The sequence below is a fragment of the Eptatretus burgeri genome, chromosome 5 (assembly GCF_056783735.1).
Source record: "Eptatretus burgeri isolate ZD-2024b chromosome 5, Ebu_testis_v1, whole genome shotgun sequence".
Lineage (NCBI taxonomy): Eukaryota > Metazoa > Chordata > Myxini > Myxiniformes > Myxinidae > Eptatretus > Eptatretus burgeri.
In genome coordinates, this window is record NC_140965.1 from 34394679 (window position 1) to 34414905 (window position 20227).

The 20227-nt window shown below is 44.0% G+C and overlaps 1 protein-coding gene across 11 annotated transcripts in view; it reads right to left on the bottom strand.

The window, feature by feature from the left end:
• The window catches only part of LOC147026201 (dynamin-1-like), a 176466-nt gene that overhangs the window by 113710 nt on the left and 42529 nt on the right, over positions 1-20227 (bottom strand). For 9 of the 11 annotated variants that reach the window (XR_015058152.1, XM_085881375.1, XM_085881374.1 and 6 more), the window contains exons 8-10: positions 16788-16923; positions 7357-7424; positions 861-999 (exon numbers count right to left, since the gene is read on the bottom strand). Coding sequence is in view for 10 of the 11 variants with exons in the window: in XM_085881375.1 (XP_085737501.1) it covers positions 861-999; positions 7357-7424; positions 16788-16923 (343 nt within the window). In the remaining variant the exon portion in view is untranslated. Of the gene's footprint in view, positions 1-860; positions 1000-1760; positions 1900-7356; positions 7425-16787; positions 16924-20227 lie in introns of all 11 variants that reach the window. The other 2 variants (XM_085881367.1, XM_085881376.1) reach the window with 1 other exon arrangement.

A 20227-nucleotide genomic window follows, 5' to 3' on the forward strand; every position in this document is an offset into this window, starting at 1 on the left:
TACATGGTAGAAATGACGTCACAAGTGACATAGTTTGGTGGCCATCTTGGATAGAAAAACACACCTATTCCGATTGACAGGAAACTTCAGACGTGCTCCACTCCACGGTTGGAAGCAGAATCTAAATTTGTGACGTCATAGGTCACATGGTTCGTCAGCCATCTTGGATTGAAATTTAAGTCTCACGTTGTATGAAAGGCGGATGTCTGGGTACCCGGTCATCACTGCCAGCAGTTATAAAGTGGCAGTTCCAGTTCACTCTAGTTTTTGGTGTGGGGTGTTAGAGGTAGAAAGAAAAATAAAACTGTGGAGCGATTTGTGGGAGTAGGATGGGGTTGTGACAAACAGTAATTGCTAATTACTCAAATCACATTCACCAAAATAATTATTTCAATGAATTAAATTACTCTAGTATATAAACTGCAATAATTTTCCGATATGCATATATATATATATATATATATATATATATATATATATATATATATATATATATATATATATATATATATATATATATATATATATATATATATATATATATATATATATATATATATATATATATATAACCCCGACTACACTCATGTGTCGCAAAGCCCCACTCATTTTCTTATTTTGGAGGGACTATCTAGATATTGCACATTGAAAGATTTTTTTTTTTCAGTGGGGATGAAGAATAAATGTACAATGAAAAATGTTAACAGAACAACCAACAACACAGAAATAAAAATAATAACAATAACAACAGTGAAATGCATTATGCTCCACTTTATAGCACCAATGTACTGTAGAATGCTTGCAAGCCAAGAGGCCCAGAGGGAGGCCTAGAGCACCAAGGAGTAAGGAGGCTCTGTTACCTTTTCGCTGCACTTCCTGACCACGCTGGTGAGCTCTCCCACCACCAAATCTACACATTTCAAGCATGGCTCCTTCAGCTTTTGGATCTGCTTTTTCACTATGGTTTCGAAGGCCAGATCTGGGGTGAAGAGGCCAGTTCTATAGCCAAGAGACATAACAAGCAAGAGGAAGATAGGCAGGTAGAGAAAGAATGGAGATGTTGAATGATGCAAAGAAATAAAATAAAGCCGAAAAGCAAGTAGATTCACAAAAGAGACCAAAAAAAAAAAAAAAAGATTTAACAGGTAAGAATCAAGAATATGAGGGGAACAAAATATTAGAGAATTGGAAAGTACAAGCACAAATAATGTTAGGAAAGAAATGCAGGCAGGGGAGGGGAGGGGAGGGAAAAAAAAGCATTGGGGTTAGTTTAATTGTTTTAATCAACAATTATTGAGCAGCGGAGTACCAAATGATCTACATCAGCCAGATTAAATATATATATATACACGAGTATATATTTATATTTACAATTGACTTGAGCTTGAATTTGACAAACAAGTCTCCGATTATGGTTGAGGAATGTCAGAATTACGCACTCTGCTGCTACTCTGATGTATATGAGAATTTGCTTAGGGAATGCCAAAGATATGATAGCAACATGCTGAAGTCTGAACATGCCCACAGTCCATCCTGCCTCCTCGCACTACGGGGTCTCCCCCAAAGGTGAGGTCAAACTATACCACTGCAATCACAAAATACAATGTGCTGGAATTGACCGAATCAGAATATAAAATTGAGGAGAAAAACCAACACTTTGGAAGTAATGTCACTTTAATAGTTTTCAAACCATCCAAACTCTGGAGTAAACCCTAGTGAGACGAGGCACCCACCGTGCACCAGTAGTTTGTGTAGAATACCTTATTGGCACACTGTCTAACTGTATCTACCAACTGTGTAACAACAAGGTCCACGCATTTCAGGCAAGGCTCTTTCAGCTTGTTGATCTGCTTTTTCACTATGGTCTCAAAAGCCAGATCAGGGGTGAAGATCCCACTTCTGGAGACAAACACAGGGGCAGGGAAAATTATCTATTCACTAGAGAAAAAGCAGACCAAACATATGAGAAAACGACTCAAAACAGTGGAAGTTTTATAAAGCTTAACAGCTTAACATTCCATGGCATTGCAATAAAAGTTACAAATATATATATATATATATATATATATATATATATATATATATATATATATATATATATATATATATATATATATATATATATTTTAAATGCTGTACTTTGCTGAAAATAACGCAAAACCTACCCGTTCAAACAGATTTTTGGGGTTGTTTTTGTATACGTAGTCAAGGCTAGTGGGAGAGCTAGAACACAGAACAGATCAGGACACAACATAACAAAAGGAACAGCAAGGGAAGGGGAAAACGCCAAGAGGAGAGCGGAGGGAGAAAATAGACGCAGACAGGCAAACAAGGGATGCAGGTAACAATGAGGGATGGGGAGAACGCAAGGGGTGGACAATATGGATACGAGAGATTACAATGATCTCGAAGGCCTAGGTTTCCACGGCATCAAGCTTAGCAAGGTGTGAAGCAGGGGTGCCAGCCCAGAGGGGAGAGCAGTACTCCATCAACCTGCAGAGAAAAGCCTTGTAGGTGAATAGGAGTTCAGGTGTGCCAAGGAAGGACTTTGCACGATGGAAGATCTGGCTTTGGAGGCAAACTTTGTAATGTGGCTTGCACAAGAGAGATCATGGCTGAGAGTGAGACCCAAGCGTTTGAGTGAATGAAATTCTTTGAGAGGGTTGTTGAGAAGTTAGATGAGATGGTTGTAAGTAAACCATAAAAGTTACGTTTACAATACCATTTGCATAACCAAACGCCTTTCCAATATTATTTTTGAATGGAAGAGGTCTTTATGATATGACAGTAAAGATGAAGATAATATATTTAAGTGGAATTATTCCAGACACAAACGTGGTTCACCAAAACGTTACAAGCAATGGCACAATTTTGCTGTTTGTTGCCCCCATCTTGAGGACATGATGAACTCGGATTCCATATTATAATCCCACGTACATTGTTGAGAAATATCCTTGACATTAATGTAAAGATAGTGATGTCACACAAGGTTCTTGGCCTGTATGTGGTGTGTGCAAACTTGTCCATGATGACACACACACACACACACACACACACACACACACACACACACACACACACACACACACACACACACACACACACACACACACACACCAGTTGTACAGTGATGAGAAAAAGGTTGTGAACCCTTTAGACTTTTATGTATTTCTGCATAAATGAGCTAAAATGTGATCAGATCTTCAAATGTCTTAATAATAGATAAAGATAACCTGATTAAACAAATATCTCTCTCTCTCTCTCTCACACACACACACACACACACACACACACACACACACACACACACACACACACACACACACACACACACACACACACACACACGATCCAACATTCAGGTCCTGCCACAACATTTCAATTGGGTTAATGTCTGGACTTTGACTTGGCCATTCCAAAATGTAAATCTCTTCTGCTTCAGCCATTCTGTTGTACATTTACTTATGTGTTTAGGATTATTGTCTTGCTGCATGACCCTCTTTCTGTTAAGCTTCAGCTCACAGAGGGATGACCTGAAATTGTCCTGTATAATTTGCTAGTGCAATACAGAATTCGTGGTTCCGTCAATGATGGCAAGCCTTCCAGGTCCTGAGGCAGCAAAGCAGCCCAAAACCATAATACTCCCACCAACATGCTTCACAGTTGAGATGAGGTTCTTATGTTGGAATGCAGCGTTTGGTTTTCGCCAAACAACATTTCTCATTTAAGCCAAAAAAGTTCCACATTCAACCCATCTGTCCACAGAACATTCTTCCAATAGCCTTCCAGATCATCCAGGTGGTCTTTGGCAAACTTGAGACAAGTGGCAATGTTCTTCTTGAAGAGCAGTGGTTTCCTCCTTGCTATCCTCCCATGCACACCATTCTTGTTCAGTGTTTAACTGATTATTGACTCTTTAACATGGACAGCCAATGCAAGAGAGGCCTGCAGATACTTAGACATTACCCTAGGGTTCTTTTTGACTTTCTGGATTAATGAACGCCTTGCTCTTGGAGTGATTTTCATTAGATGACCGTTCCTGGAAAGAGTAATAATGGTGTTGAATTTTCTCCATTTACACACTATCTGCCTGACAGTGGATTGGGGGAGCCCAACATCTTTGGAAATGGTTTTGGAACCCTTTCCAGACCGATGAGCAGACAACTATTTTTCTGAGGTCCTCAGAAATCTCTTTTGATTCCACAACATGAAGCATGACGTGCTTCCACAAACCTGTGTGGTGAAGACCAGACTCTGATGGTGACGAACAAAGTTTGTTTTTCATTTAGGGCAGAGCCACCCCAACCTCACTCCTGATTGTCATCCCATTGATTGAAACACCTGACTGCAATTACCCCTTTAAATGAGCTGATCAACCTGGAGGTTCACATACTTTTTCTGACAAAGAAATTAAATGTTAGATCATTTTGTTCAATAAATAAATGAAAAAGTAGATTCTTTTTTGTGTGGTATTTGTTTAGTCAGGTTATCTTTATCTATTATTCGGACTTGGATGAAGATATGATCACATTTTAGGTAAAATTTATGCAGAAATACAGTAAATTCAAAAGGGTTTACAAACTTTTTCTCACCACTGTATCTAAAATATAAATGGAGCTCGGTCTTGGTATGCCCGAGTCCGCCAGTCCCTGCCTGCGCGTGTCCAGCCAGCAACAATTGCCCAATTGGAGTCGAGGGGATACCACTAATCAAGCAATAACGGTACCTCCTACACAATCGGCAACACAGTGTGCACGTACGTGCGCACCATAGCACACGTATACAGGCACACACAGCATATAATATGCTGCACACACGCATGCAATGGTACGCTACATGGTTAATTTACATTAAAACAAAATCTCTCATTCATCATCTGCTTCACATAAAAATGGTGAATCTCATTTCTCATATCAATTTGATGCAGAAAACATTTGCTATATTCAATACTTCAATTCATTACATTTCCATTTTATTCATACAACAGTGATATAATGGCCCCACTAAACAGTACTTCTGATTATACACCGCCTTTTGCTCGACTTGCAAGACAGGTGAGAAAAGGATATGAAAAAAAAAAAAAAAAAAAAATCAGCTGATATTTCAATAATTTATTTGCACGATTTTAAAGGGTTAAAGTTAATTTTTTGCTGGGTACAACTTCTAGTAATTATTAAATGGCACCTGCAACGCAAGTTGTTTTTTTTTTCTCGAAACAAAATGAGCAACAGTAATGAAAGTTCATTTTCTGAATGGAATCTATTTTGCTTTTAGCCAAATCGTCATTCATTAAATGAGGATGTCAAGGAATTTTATCATTTACCGAAAGAGGGGTTGGGAGAGTGGAGTTTAATATGAAGAGGAAGAAACGTCAAGCTCGCTGAAGACCCAGGACAAGTTGTATCGGAGAGATTTTCTCCAAAAGTTAAGATTACAATAACAGATCAGTTTTGTCCAACTATAGTTTGCTCCTCGTACTGTTAATCATGTCTTCTTGTATCAATTTCAAGTTTGTGTTTGGATATACCTCATGCTCGAGCCTAATATGTTCTCTCTTCCTTCTCTTCTATATTGTTCCTGCTTGACATGTCCCTTGCTATTTTTGTACAACTGCGGGACCCACTTTTCCACTGTCGATTCATTGCATTTTACCCTGTCACCACACTCTTCCATGTGGTATTATACTGTATATGCAAAGGATCGGTTATGGAAAGAACAAAAAATAAAAATAAAATAAAAATGAAAAAAAAGGGTGCCAGCGATAAAAGCATTATTAACTCTAACGTTTTGAAATCTCTATTGTACTCCATCCATTTGACAGTTTCTTCAATGGTGGAAGATGCACCAAAATGAGAAGTACAACATTGCAAATCAGAATTATCGGCTTCACCTCACAAGGCCGGCATCTTGGAGCTGCAATCACAGTCTGCGTTGATTCCAAGATGAATCTCTGGATCCCTCTTGTTCCAAAAAAACAAAATCTATCTTTTCCACAACTTTTGTTCACCGACAGGAATACTTTGTTAAAATTCTCTTTTGGGCATTCTGACCAATTTTTCATACCACAAGTCATTGTGAATGGGTAAATCCTGCAAGAAGTCAGGATTAGTGCAAAAAATGCACATTTCATAAAACCAGTGCAGAAAGGCGAGTTTGGCAAAAACACCTGACCGCAAACATTCCCAACGCTCTGTGTCAGTTTCCGAGATGATCCAATACTCCATCGCAAAGCAAAGTAAAAACAATCCAATCACAAAAAAAAAAAAAAAGACAGAAAGAACATCGTGCACAAAGTCCGCTTGGCAATCTGGTACCATCTCTGGAATGAACGTGCCTTTCAAATTTTTTTAAAAATAAATCTGCCTCTGGGTGCATTCAAAGACAAAATGGGAAGTGGTTCACATTTCTCAAGCTGTCAGCAGCAGAGACAATTTATATCCATTCATGGTGGGACTCTAACAAACCTTGTGGATAAAAAAATAAAATTAAAAAGTTGGAAAGGTAAATTCTGAGAAAGCTATCAATTTCCAGCTTAATCCAGGCACTATTGTTTTCTGTTCCATTCATAGAGGGAAACCAAATGAAATGAGAAACAAAATTATTGAAGGTGAAAGATTAAAAACTCCCCCCAAAAATATAGTAATAATGATTAAAAAAAAAAAATTGCCAAAATTAAAAATAAATTCAAAAAACTAGATTACAGGAACCTTACTACGTTTTAAAAGCCTCATACAGGCAATCAAGAAATCGAGTTTATTTTTAGCTCTGAAGTACAGAAAGCTCCATGGTGCAACGCCCCCTGATGGCATAGCTTCAGATACAAGTCAAATTTTACTTTTGAGTCTTACTGTTGACTGGGACAGTTCAGAAACAAGGATGTAACCAAATGAGCTGATCTACAGACAAGATGAAAGTAGTTACCAATGCATCTTTTTTAACTTTTTATTTTTAGCAGATTTTATTGCTGCTTCTTCTTCAGTCTTCTTCACATGGGTAGCATCATTACGTGAGAGGCATGGCTGTGTCACCAAATTTTACTGCAATTATAAATAAATAAAAATCTCTGGTTTAGCGTTCAAATACAAGGACACAATGAAAGTAGATGGGAGGAGGATATATGCCTTATCATGCCACCTGTACATTACTCCACAAATAACCACTCATCAGAATGCACATCTTTCAGACATGATGATGTAGACAAAAAGAAAAGGGAAGACCATTACCTACGCAAAATAAAAATGTAAAACTTTGCAATAACTTAATGACCCAAATGTCACAAACCTCTTGAGGAAGTCTACAAAGCAACGAAGCACATATAAAATTGGAATTAAATAACGGGACATCTCTGGCACTTGCCTGATGCCATGGATGTTACGAATGGCATAACCGATTTCCCGACGCAATTCTTTTTCATCAAACTCCATCTGGAAAGGTAACACCACACATACAAAACGAAAATAGATAAATAAATAAAAGATAATTGCACACCCTCCCATCATGCTCCCCCAGCTGCACCTCCCACACGACCCCCAAAAAGTAGCACTTGGGTTTAGTTTCAATAGGGCACAACACTGTATGATGAGATTTAACAGTAATTCATGTTCAAGAATGCACCTTCCAGCTTACGAGCCTGATATTCTACAGATGCACAAGTCACACAGCGAAATTGGTAAAATAAATATATATATATATATATATATATATATATATATATATATATATATATATATATAAATATATATATATATATATATATATATATATATATATATATATATATATATATATATATATATATATATATATAAATATATAAAACACTATGTATATGAAAAAATTTATATATATTGTTACGGTTGTGGAAATTCGCATTACACCAGAAAGAGTCCTCAGGTGAGATATCTCGATAGGTCCATGTGTAGTTAGCCCACACCAGTTGTATAGAGGGAATTTATGTGATCCATCCGGGCTGCGACGCTTTGAGTTAGCCATTTTTCTGTTCTCTCTTTTATTTCAAACAAACAGCATCTCAACAACCACGCCATCCCCACCACAGCGCCAACCACACTACAACCATGCCACCTCCACCATCTACGCTACCACATCTTCGCCACTCACCATTCAATAGGCCCCGTGCGGTTACGATCTCCGCGGAAGAACAAACAAAAACCAAAAACGATGCTCGGGGGTTTTCCCGCCTGTTTCTCCCGTCGAAATTCTCCGCGCTCGGTGTGGTGGAAGTGCGATCCGAGCCGGGGATCAAAGGTGAGAAAAGGTGGGGGCCTCTTTTTGGGGGAATAATTCCCTGGCCCCGAGCCAAAAACTGACTTTCCTCGTCCCCCGCACGGCGCGGGGAGGGGGGAACGAGAGGGCACGCCCCTTTTTGGGAAACTTCCAGAAGGTTTGGAAGCTTTGGAGCCAGAAACGGGGCAGGGCGAAGGGCGGAGCCCCGTGCTACAAAAGGCGAACAGCACGGACCTAAGGAAGAGTCTGGTCTTCGAGGCTTCCTGTCTCCTAAGTAAGAGTCTGGCCTTCGAGGCTTCCTGTCTCCTAAGTTAGTGAGGTTCTTAGAGGCTTCCTGTCTGCTTGTCTTGTCGGGGGAAGAGGTCCTGCGCTCGCGGCTTGGCAAGCGGCCAGTCAACGAAGGCACGGACGGGAGACGCGGCAGCGCCGGTTGTGAGGTGGACCTGCGCGTCCGGACGAAGAGTGCCGGAGAGGGTTCGCCGGCCGCGAGAGAGGTCGGGGCCAGGCACGACCACACTGACGGTCGTGGGTAAGGGACTCACCAGCCACGAAAAGGGAAGTCGCGACTTCTTTTCTTTTTCCTTAGCTTTTTGTGTAAATGTCTGTGGGTGGCGTCAGTCTGGCTCAAGTAGTATTGTTTTAAGTGTTGCCGTATGTCGGTCTTATTCGGTTTTAACTCTGCATTTGCTTTTGTTGCATAATTGTATGGCTGTGGATACGTGCTTGCTTTGTGTCTGTGTGTGTAAATAAAATGCTTGCTTGTTGAACTGTTCCCGCTCTGCTTCGTCTCCTTCCTTTTTATTGACTCTCCATCCTGCACCGCGTAAGAGATTCGTAGTGGGTTTAAAACGCCCGGTAAGTAATCGGAACCGTCAAGGCCGACGATAACTCCGCTCGGTTATCCCTGTAATACAGAACGAACCGCTTAAGCGGTTCGTGTCCAGAGTCGGCCTATGGCGTGGTACGATCGCCCGATTCACCATCCGCGTAGTTAGGGAGGTCGAGTTTGGCAGACAACCCTATCCTACGCGGTTGGCACGATTGTGGTGAGGTCAAAAGACCCACCCGTGACTGGCTCCCGGCGTTGTTCCGAAAGGGTCATGACTGAATTGTCCGTCCAGTGGGCGACGTGCCGCGATTCGAGTTATGTGGCTGATCGCTGACCGGCGGGCGCGAATTCGCAAATAAATATATATATATATATATATATATATATATATATATATATATATATACATATATATATATATATATATATATATCTATATATATATATATATATATATATATATATATATATATATATAGTTACAGCTGTGGAAATTTGCACAACACCAGAAAGGTCTTTAGATCAGTTATGCCGGTAAGTCTATGTGCAGATAGTTCCCCACCATTGTTTAGAGGGTTTATTCGTGTTCACCGGGCTGCGACGCTTTGAGATAGTCGTTTTTCTTTTCTCCAACATTATTTTGGACCAATCATCCCCCAACAACCAAATCGCCACCACCAACATCATTCCCAAGCAACTACAACTTAAACACCACCACCTTCGCCTCTTTACCTCCACAACTCTACCCCGCAAACATCGCTTCACCGCCATTCTCAAACGACGCCCACACCAACCAAATAGCCACCACCAACATCGTTCCCAAACAACCACAACCAAACCACCACCACCACCTTCGCCCTTTTCCCTTCACTACCATCAACAACGCCACCCCCCAAACATCGCTTCACCTCCATCCCGGAGACAACGCTATCCTCACGCTGTCAGGACGAGCGCTCCGATGATTTCTACCACGTCCGCTTTGCCAGGGTCGGAGTTCACGCTGTCGGGACGAGTGCTCCGATGATTTCTACCATGTCTGCTTTGCCGGGGTCGGAGTTCACACCGTCAGGACGAGCGCTCCGATGATTTCTACCACGTGGGCTTTGCCGGGGTTGGAGGTCAAGGGTCAGGGGTCGATTCTCGCTTCCCCGGCCCTATAAAAGGGCGAGCATAACGGAGCTCAGGGCCAGTCAGTTTTACGGAGCTCGAGGCAGTGTCGAGAGAAGTGTCGGTGGGTCGGTTGCCAGTGTTGGTGAATGGAGCTCGCAGTCAGTGGTGGGGGAGACGAGCTCGCGGTCAGTTACAAGTCAGTCTGGGTTCAGTTTTCGAGAGACAGAGCTCAAGTCAGCCGGTTGTGGGGAGACGGTCGTGGTGTCAGAACGAGAGTTGGTGAACGGAGCAGGGATGCGGAGAGGGGCTCGGAGGCAAACCAGAGGGCTACGTGGAGACCACCGCCAGGAAAAGGGGCGAAGTGGAGACCACAGCCAGGGAGAGTTTGCCGGAGCCAAGGCGGTCCAGGGTGCTCGTTCGAGCGTCAACTCGCAAAGAGAGCGTCAACTTGCAAAAAGAGCATCGACTGACTAAGAGGGCATCGACGTGCTGAGAGAGCATCAGCAATTCCCCCCATACTGAGCATACGCGCTGAGAGAGCGCCGGTAACCCCGTCCGTTCCGTGGTGCCTGCTGTGTGGCGCGAGCTTGCGCATCCGGGTGGAGAACGCCGGAGAGAGCTCACCGGCCAAGCCAGGTGCCAGAGGACAGGCGCGGCCACGCCAGGCCGTGGGGGAGTAGACGTCGCGCCACGAGGGCACGTGTAAGACCCTTCGGTCTCGTGGGCCTGACCGTTCATCCAGGCTCCACGTCACATTCGGTCCACGGACCTGTATGCCACCCTTGTCTTTGGGGGTGGCTTTTCTTTGCTTTTTGTATAAATGCATGTGGTGGCGCCGTCTCGTAAGTAGACTTGTTTAAGTGACTGTGTGTGCGAATAAAACGCTTTATTCGGTGGTAATTCTTTTATCTGCTTGCTTTGACTGTACATACATGCATGATTCATTGCTGTGACTGTAAATACGTGCAATGTCTAATAAATGTGCTTATTGAACTGTTCCCCGTTCGTTGCGTCCTATTCCCTGTTTTGAAAGTTCCATCTTGCATCACGGAAGAAATTGGTAGAGGGGTGTAAGCACCCGGTAAACAGAATCACATCCGTCGAAGTCGGCGATAACACCGCTCGGTTATCACTGTAGCACGGAACGGACCGCTTAAGCGGTTCGTGTCCAAGGCTGACCTGCGGCGAGGTATGATCGCCCGGTCGACTACTCGCGCAGGTACTGAGGTTGGTCGAATTTGGCGAACAACTCTATCCTGCGTGGGTGGGCAATTGGCACGATTGTGGTGAGGTTAAACCGCCACCCGTGACTAGCTCCTGGCGGTCGCTCCAAGGAGGGTCACGACTGAATTGTCCGACTAGTGGGCGACGCGGTCACGATTCGAGTTACGCGGTCGATCGCACGCAAATTTGCAACAATATATATATATATATATACATATACATATACATATACATATATACATATATACATATATACATATATACATATATACATATATACATATATACATATACACACATACACACACAAATACATATATATATAGTCGCAGCCATGGCAGTCAGTTTAATCCACCAACCCAATTGTGGTGGACAGGCAGTTAACACTGACCACACTGGATTGCCGAGCGGTTTTCCTCAAAGGAGGACACATGATCCTCAGATTATGGCACGCGCAGGAGGGACAGGGTGGCACAGGCGGAGCGACGGAACAGATGGATGGACAGCACAAGGGGTTTAGGCTCGAACCAAATTATAAATAGACAACACCAGCAACTTAAAATAAACACAGGGATTTAATAAAGAGACAAATTTTTACAAGGATAATAATTACGTCTGGAGTGGTGGGCTTGTGATCCTAGGGCCCAGAGTTCAAATCCCATTTGGCTGTTGAATTGATACCAGGTGGGGTTGACCTGCCAGTCATCCTTCTGAGGTCGGCAAAATGAGTACCAGCTTGCTGGTATCCTGTGTCGGAGTGGCAACCTGTCCAGAATTGTGCCGATTGGCCCAGGAGACTGCTGAGGCAGCACTAACGCTCTGCACAGAGGATGGTCCCAATGGATGGTAATTCAAAATGTAATAATACGTGAGATGAATTAAAGCCTAAAGTCGAGGCGCCTCGACACACAGACAAGGGGAAAATAAAATAAAAGAAAATCCTCCCTTTATTCTGGCACTTCGCTTTGCCCGGAGATGGTCTCTATTGAACTTTGTGATCGAGCCACTTCATCCCGCATGGGAAGACACGCCCCAAAATAGGTCCAAGCTGCTCTCTGGGTGGGAGACATGCGTGAGTTAATTTGTGAGGCGGTATTCAACCCCAGGGCTCACTAACTGTCATGCAGCTTCGTCGATCATGCTTGCCGGCACCGCTGTTCTCTACAGGATGGCACACCACTCCCTTCGATGATATACACGAGGCTTCAAGGTCAGTCTCTCACGACCCAGCCAAGAGTCAATCGCCAGCATCTTGCTCCACCATGTGAGCCAATTCACCTCAGCATGAATATGAGAATCGTGGTCTTATTATATTTATGCGTTGAAGGAAAGCCAGCCGTAATGCCCTGTTCTTACATGCCATCTCCTAACTGTCATGTCTCGACCGCATCCCTCACACCAAACTCAACCCAACAAAACCATCTGCTCTTCCTCATCACTTCTGAAATGTACACACTTCACGGTTCAGCTGAAGTCAATGACTAGCGTCTTGCCCAGCATGCAGGCAAATTTACAGCATGACACGAGAATCACACAGCCATTTCGTCATGCCGAGAGGAGAGCAAAACGAGATCCTCAGCCCCAGCTCCGTTACTCTCAACTACTCTCTGCTTTTCAAACCTCACCCTTCTTCCACCTCCGGGCATGGCTTTATGGAACTAAAACCGGGAAGGCGGAGCTTCTGCCTGCTTGCACGTTTTGCTTGCTTGCTGTTGTGGTTGTTGTAATAAAAATATAATTCTTTCATTGCTGGCTTGTAAATACAAAAACGTAGGAGGTAACGGGGGCAATTACATCCTGGGGAAAATTGGTCTTAACCCGATCTAATCAACACAGCACCACCCCACATGTGGTGAGAAATAACACTTAAGCTCACAGTTTCCCTGCTTAATTTACATCCTACACGTCCACGGACCAAGCAACCCTATACAATCCTAACTTTCCTATGAAATTCCTCCATCTACCCCCACAACCGTAACAATATATCATTTTGTCTGTCTCATACCATGGCCATATCTTTTTAGATACAAACTCCAAACTCAGGGTACAAATACACCTTTGTGTGGGGCGTAACATAGGCTATGTGGAAGTGGTCTCATACGGAGATGTGTGGGGCAGCGGTGGCATAAGTTCTCTCCGTAAATGTGTACCACAACCTGGTGGTGGTGGCAGAGGGTATTAAAATTTCCTTTTTTTTTACGTGGGCAACGCTGCAGTTAAAGCACTCATCACATGGGTAAATTTGTCTGCCCTCCCTTCTCACCCCAACCCCAGCCAAAATGGAGGGGCCTGTTAAAGCACGTCATTGGGTGTGAGACATTTCTAGCAGGAAGGGACATCAGGATGAATGGTGGAGCAGGATGTGAGGATGGGGCGAGGAGGAGGTGGAGGAGGAGGAGGGGGGAGGAGGAGGAGGAGGAGGAGGAGGAGGAGGGGTTAAAGCACTCTATTCACGGGTAAATTTGTCTTCCTTCTCCTTCTCGCCCAAAATGGAGGGGGCTGCCAAAATGGGAAAAATAGCAACCAGAGTGAGCCAGGGACATCGTGTGAGGGAAACATTTCTTGCAGCAAGGGGCGTGCATCTAGGGCCGAGGTCGGCAACCTGCGGCCCGCGGGCCAAACGTGGCCCGTGATCTCCTCCCGTGCGGCCCGCGGCGCCTTGTCCGGATTTCCATTAGGTGTGGCCCGCGAAACATTTTTCTGAACCCGACGGCAAATTTAACATATGTGGACATATGATTCTTCCACATATATCAGTCTCTGTACGTCACAATAAATTATTTTCGCTTCTCATCCACTTAACTTGGTCTTAAATATTTTTCGTTGTTGTTTCAGATGGCTGAAGGTACCCTCACTTTGAAGAAGAGGAAGCTGTTAGACGAGAACAGCTCCTTCAAAAAGGAATGGGAAGCGTTCTTCTTCGTCGAGCGCAAGGGAAAGGCTTTGTGTATCATCTGCCACGAGACCGTCGCCGTCATGAGGGTGTGCAACGTGAAGCGTCACTTCACTTCGGTGCACCCCAAGCAAGCTACGTTGCCTGACGACAAGAAGAAGGCAGAGTTCGGGTGTCTGAGTGACCAGCTGGAGAAGCAGAGTGCCTTCATGAAGAGGAGTGTCTCTTCGACGCAAGCGGCTGCTCAGAGCAACACTCGGGCCAGCTACCGTGTTGCACACCTTGTGGCCACCAACCTCAAACCGTTTACCGAAGGTGAATTCCTCTAGGAGTGCATGATGGCCGTGGTTGAGGATGTATGTCCTGACAAGTCGAGAGTTTGCGGCCATCAGCCCGTCTGCCAGGAGCTTGACCCGCCGCATAGAGGAGATGGCCGCCGATGTCCGGGCACCCTGAAGGACATGTGTCAGTCCGCTCGCTTCTTCTCCATCGCCTTGGATGAGTCGACTGACATCAAGGACACGGCTCAGCTTGCCATCTTCTTCTGCGGCAGCAGGGACGACTTCGTCATCTTTGAGGAGTTCATCCGACTCATCCTATTCAGCGGTACCACCACTGGCGCCGATGTGTGCAAGGCAATCACAGACTGGCTGAAGGAGGCCGACCTCGACCTCTCTCGCATGTGCGGCATCACGACCGACGGAGCGCCCGCCATGGTCGGGGACAAGAAAGGCTTTGCGGCGCTTCTTGTGAAGTACCTGCGCAGCCTTGGACACCAGCAGGATGTGAAGCGCTTTCACTGTCTGGTGCACCAGGAGGCTCTGTGCGCCAAGTCTGTGACCATTATGGAGGTCATGACTGTCGTCGTCAGGGCGGTGAACTTTGTTTGCGCCCGTGCTCTCAACCACAGACAGTTCCGCGATCTCCTGGCTGATGCTGAGGAAGAGTTCGGCGACCTGATCTACTTCTGCGAGGTCCGTTGGCTCAGCCGAGGAAAGATGTTGGAGAGAGTCTTCAGCCTGAGGGATGAGCTGGTGTCTTTCCTGCGGGAGAAGGGCAATCCTGTCCTTCAGTTCGAGGATCCCGCATGGGTGTGTGACCTCGGGTTCCTGGTGGACATTACTAGACATCTAAACGAGCTGAACATCTATCTGCAGGGTAAAGATGTCTTGGTACCTGACCTCCTCACCTTCATGAAGGCATTCGAATGCAAACTTCGCCTGTGGGAGCATCAGCTCAACCAGAACAAATTCACTCACTTCACCCGATTGGCTGAGCTGCGCCCGACCCCCGCTGCCTGCCGTCGCTACGCCGCTGCCCTGTCTGAGCTGCGAGGCGAGTTCGAGAGATGCTTCAAAGATGTGCGCGCCTGTGATAAAGAGTTCAAGCTATTCTCCGCTCCCTTTGATGTGGATTCTGTGGATGTGGCTGATGACCTTCAGCTGGAGCTCATTGAGCCACCGCACAAAGTTTGCTCTTTTGTCGCCAATGAAGTTCTGGCACTCGCTCTCAGCCTCCCGTGCTTTCCCAGCTCTTGTTAGGGAGGCCCTGCGCTTAGCTTCATTGTTCGGGTCCACATACTGTTGCGAGCAGCTGTTCAGTTGCATGAAGCTGACGAAGAACAAGACAAGAGCACAGCTTACAGACGCTCATCTTCAAGACGTCCTCCTCCATCAAGCCAGACATTGACTCTGTCTGCATCAAAGAATCACAAGCCTTCACATTAATTGTTTCACATTGTGATTACTGCAAGTCTTAAGGTTCAATTTACAATTACATTTATTATCATTGATTTTAGGTGTGTGTTATTTTTTCGGGTTGGGAGGGGGGGTGCGGCCCGCGAGGTGGCCCGAACGTGGCCCAGTGGCCTGGTTTAGGTTGCCAACCCCTGATCTCGGGTGAGGGGCGGGTGGGAGAGGAGGTAGGTGGGGAGGGGCGGAGGGGCGGAGGGAGGGGGTTGGGAAACGACAATGTTAATTAAACCAGTCAGCAAAGCAATTGTGGTTGTTGCGATTTTCTTTAAATAATAAATAAAACTTTCAGAATTGGTTACTTCTTCATTTATATATTTCTTTAATCAATAGTCATGCTATTAAAAATATTTCCGAAGACCAGAAATTCATAGCCTTTCGTGAGATATACTCGTAATTTGGTACGTTTAATGATTTTTTTTTTTAATTTCCTAACAACTCTTGGTAGATTCCCAGATACTATTTAAAACTGAACAAAACATGGCAGACTAAAAATGGGAAAATATTATCATACCAAAAATTAGATTTAACCTTAGTATGATAAATAGAGGGTACAGGCATACCCCAAGTCAGGACAGGCCCTTGACTGAAAAGCCTTTTTGAAAAAGAGCAAATACATTTTACCCACATGGAGAAAACAGCCACTTCAGTCCCTGGGAGAGCTAAATTCCATCTTTTTAAACTCACTCAAGGAGAAGAAACTGAGGGGGGGGGAGTTTTTGTGCTCGACGTCTACCTTGACCAACTCAAAAGGAAAGCGTTCATGGAAGATGCGGTTGATTCGAGCTCCTCCAGACAGCTCCACAGTATCAATGTGATCGCCAGAACCCTCAATGCGCTTCTCAAAATCCACCACAAAATGCTGCACCATTCTGGAGCAGAACAACAGTGGCAATATGGAATAAGTCAAGTTTTCAGTATGACAAGATAACAAGATAGTATGACATTACAAAGATAAAGTCTACATTCACAAAGGACCCAAATTATTTCTGCACCTACAACTACCAATTAGCAACCACAACATTTGTTTATATTCAAGCCATTCAATATAACCAAAGGTGTTGCATTTATATGCGACACATCTGTAATGTATATATTTTAAAGAAATATCTGTACAATAATTATTTATTTATTTTTGTGCATTACGGGTGAAGCCCTGAAGATTTTAATGATGAAGCATAATGACGTGCCAACGCAGATTAAAAATGTAGAACTCTAAAATTAGGCTCTGTAATTGCAATGCAGCGAGCATTCAGGAGGAAATTTAGATGTATAAATGCCCCATGTCGTAACACAATCATCTCCTTCGTCAGAAAATTTTATGAAGATGGTAATGTCCGTCCATCTAAGCATGTGAGGACACAAGAGACAATTGCTGCTGCAGCTGCAACAATTGCTCGAAGTCTGAAGTCAATCCGACGCCTTTCAGCAGAAAGTGTTGTTAGCCCAATAAGTCTCGGACGTACAATCAATGTAGATCTTCACCTATGGCCATACAAAATCCAGGTTTCTCAGAAACTTGACAATGCTGATTTTGGAAAGTGTCAGAATTTTTGTTGTTGGTTGCTTGACAGATGTGAAGAGGATGGCACTTACATAAACTGTTTGTTAATGACAGTTGAAGCCCATTTCTATCTTACTGGTGGTGTAAACAAACACAACTGCAGGTTCTGGGCTGAGAAAAATCCCAAAGAGTTACAACAAAGAGGGCCACAGCCTGTAAAAGTCATGGTATTGTGTGCTATAGCTGCAGGATGCATTGTTGGACCATATTTCTTTGAAGAAAATAAAGTGACTGACTGTAAACTCTGAACACTACCTGGATATACTGCAGAACTTTCTCATTCCTGAAGTACAGTATAGAAATATGGTGATCGCAGACACACAATTTCAACAAGATGGAGCAACGTGCCATACTACAAGAATTGGAATGCAGTTTCTGAGGCAACAGTTGGGGGAAAACATAATCTCTCAGTGTAGAAATGTTTCATCACCACCCCATCCCAAGAATTGACCCCAGCAGATTTCTTCCTCTAGGGATTTTTGAAGAGCCAGGTTTTTCAGACACATTCCACATGTGCAGAAGAACTTAAGATTAGGATCATTGAAGCCATCACTGCCAATGATAATGACACATTGAAAGCAGCAATGAACAATGTACTAGTTTAATGCAGGGAGTGCATCAATTGTAATTGACAGCATTTAAAAGATGCAATTTTTAAGAAGTATAGCTGAGTTGTGTCCACTGTCATGATTTCACACAATCTCCAATACCTGCACTCCACTTCTGTGTGCAAAAAATAAAAAAATAATGATCTACTTTGTTCAGTCTTGTTTTATTACAGAAACAGATGTCGTATATTAATGCCACACCCTGTATACATGATACTCCAAATATTGACTTGGAAATGGTCTCATGTATCATCCCACAAGTCATGTCACACTGCTCGTAGCTTTATATTGTATTTAACCGATCACAAAAGTGTGTGAACTGCACAACTTTTCTTTCAACCAATATCTTGCAATTACAAAAAAAAAGTTACCATTTTCCTTTCAGCAATGAAAATAAATGCATCTATAACCAACTACATGCATGTAAAGACAAAATCTGATCTTGTTAAATGTATCCCAACAAGTAATAACCACTCCACTCCCTCTGGAAGCAAAACATGGTGTCAATACCCTGTCCATAAAGCTGTGCAAGTGGTTTAACCACCGATTCCAAACGAAAGTTGCAAGTCTCCCCATCTTCTTTGGGGAGGGAGGATATATTCATTTCATGCCAATGACCTGACCATGGGTACCCTGAGCACAAATCTAAAATTTTGGGGAGATCGGCCAACTGTTTGATCCTACAACATTCAAACAGATTAAATAGAGAATTGCCAAATTTTAGTGCAATGAAGAATAAAATTACACAAAATCCACCAACAATTTTTGCAATTAATCCTATGAACTTGTTCACTCTTGAGAACTGCTCAGCAATTGTCATGATCCTTTCTGTTTGGCAAACTTGATGTGTACAGCTACAGCCAAGGTTATAGACACTTCACAAGGAAGGATTGTGCTGGGATTAATAGGTTTTTGACTGCTGGATGAAGTACAATGAAGAGGATGGAGATATACACTAATTTGACACACATAAAGTTTGCCAATGGCACTTTGCATATTATTGAAGTGGGGTGACAACTTTTGGGACAAGCCTCAACAATTGGTTTGCAGAGGCATTAATCTTCACCATCGTACCAAGATCAGTATGTGCTCTTTAAAAAAACGACTGATAGAAATACAGTATGCAAATGCCTCTACATCTACACTAATAAATGTATGTGTGTGTGTGTGTGTGTGTGTGTGTGTGTGTGTGTGTGTGTGTCAGTGTGCGTGTCAGTGTGCGTGTGTGTGTCAGTGTGCGTGTCAGTGTGCGTGTGTGTGTCAGTGTGCGTGTGCGTGCGTGCGTGTGCGTGTGTGTGTGTGTGTGTGCGTGTGTGTGTGCGTGTGCGTGTGTGTGTGCGTGTGCGTGTCAGTGTGTGTGTGTGTGTGTGTGTGTGTGTCAGTGTGTGTGTGTGTGTGTGTGTGTGTGTGTGTGTGTCAGTGTGTGTGTGTGTGTGTGTGTGTGTGTGTGTGTGTGTGTGTGTGTGTGTGTCAGTGTGTGTCAGTGTGTCAGTGTGTCAGTGTGTGTGTGTGTGTGTGTCAGTGTGTGTGTGTGTGTGTGTGTCAGTGTGTATGTGTGTATGTGTCAGTGTGTGTGTGTGTATGTGTCAGTGTGTGTGCGTGTCAGTGTGTGTGTGTGCGTGTCAGTGTGTGTGCGTGTCAGTGTGTGTGTGTGTGCGTGTCAGTGTGTGTGCGTGTGCGTGTGTCAGTGTGCGTGTGCGTGTGCGTGTGCGTGTGCGTGTGCGTGTGCGTGTGCGTGTGCGTGTGCGTGTGCGTGTGCGTGTGCGTGTGCGTGTCAGTGTGTCAGTGTGTCAGTGTGTCAGTGTGTCAGTGTGTGTCAGTGTGTCAGTGTGTGTCAGTGTGTGTCAGTGTGTGTGTGTGTGTGTGTGTCAGTGTGTGTGTGTGTATGTGTCAGTGTGTGTGTGTGTGTGTGTCAGTGTGTGTGCGTGTCAGTGCGTGTGCGTGTGCGTGTGTGTGTGTGTCAGTGTGTGTCTCCACCACAACTCCAAAGCCATGAAACTTTGC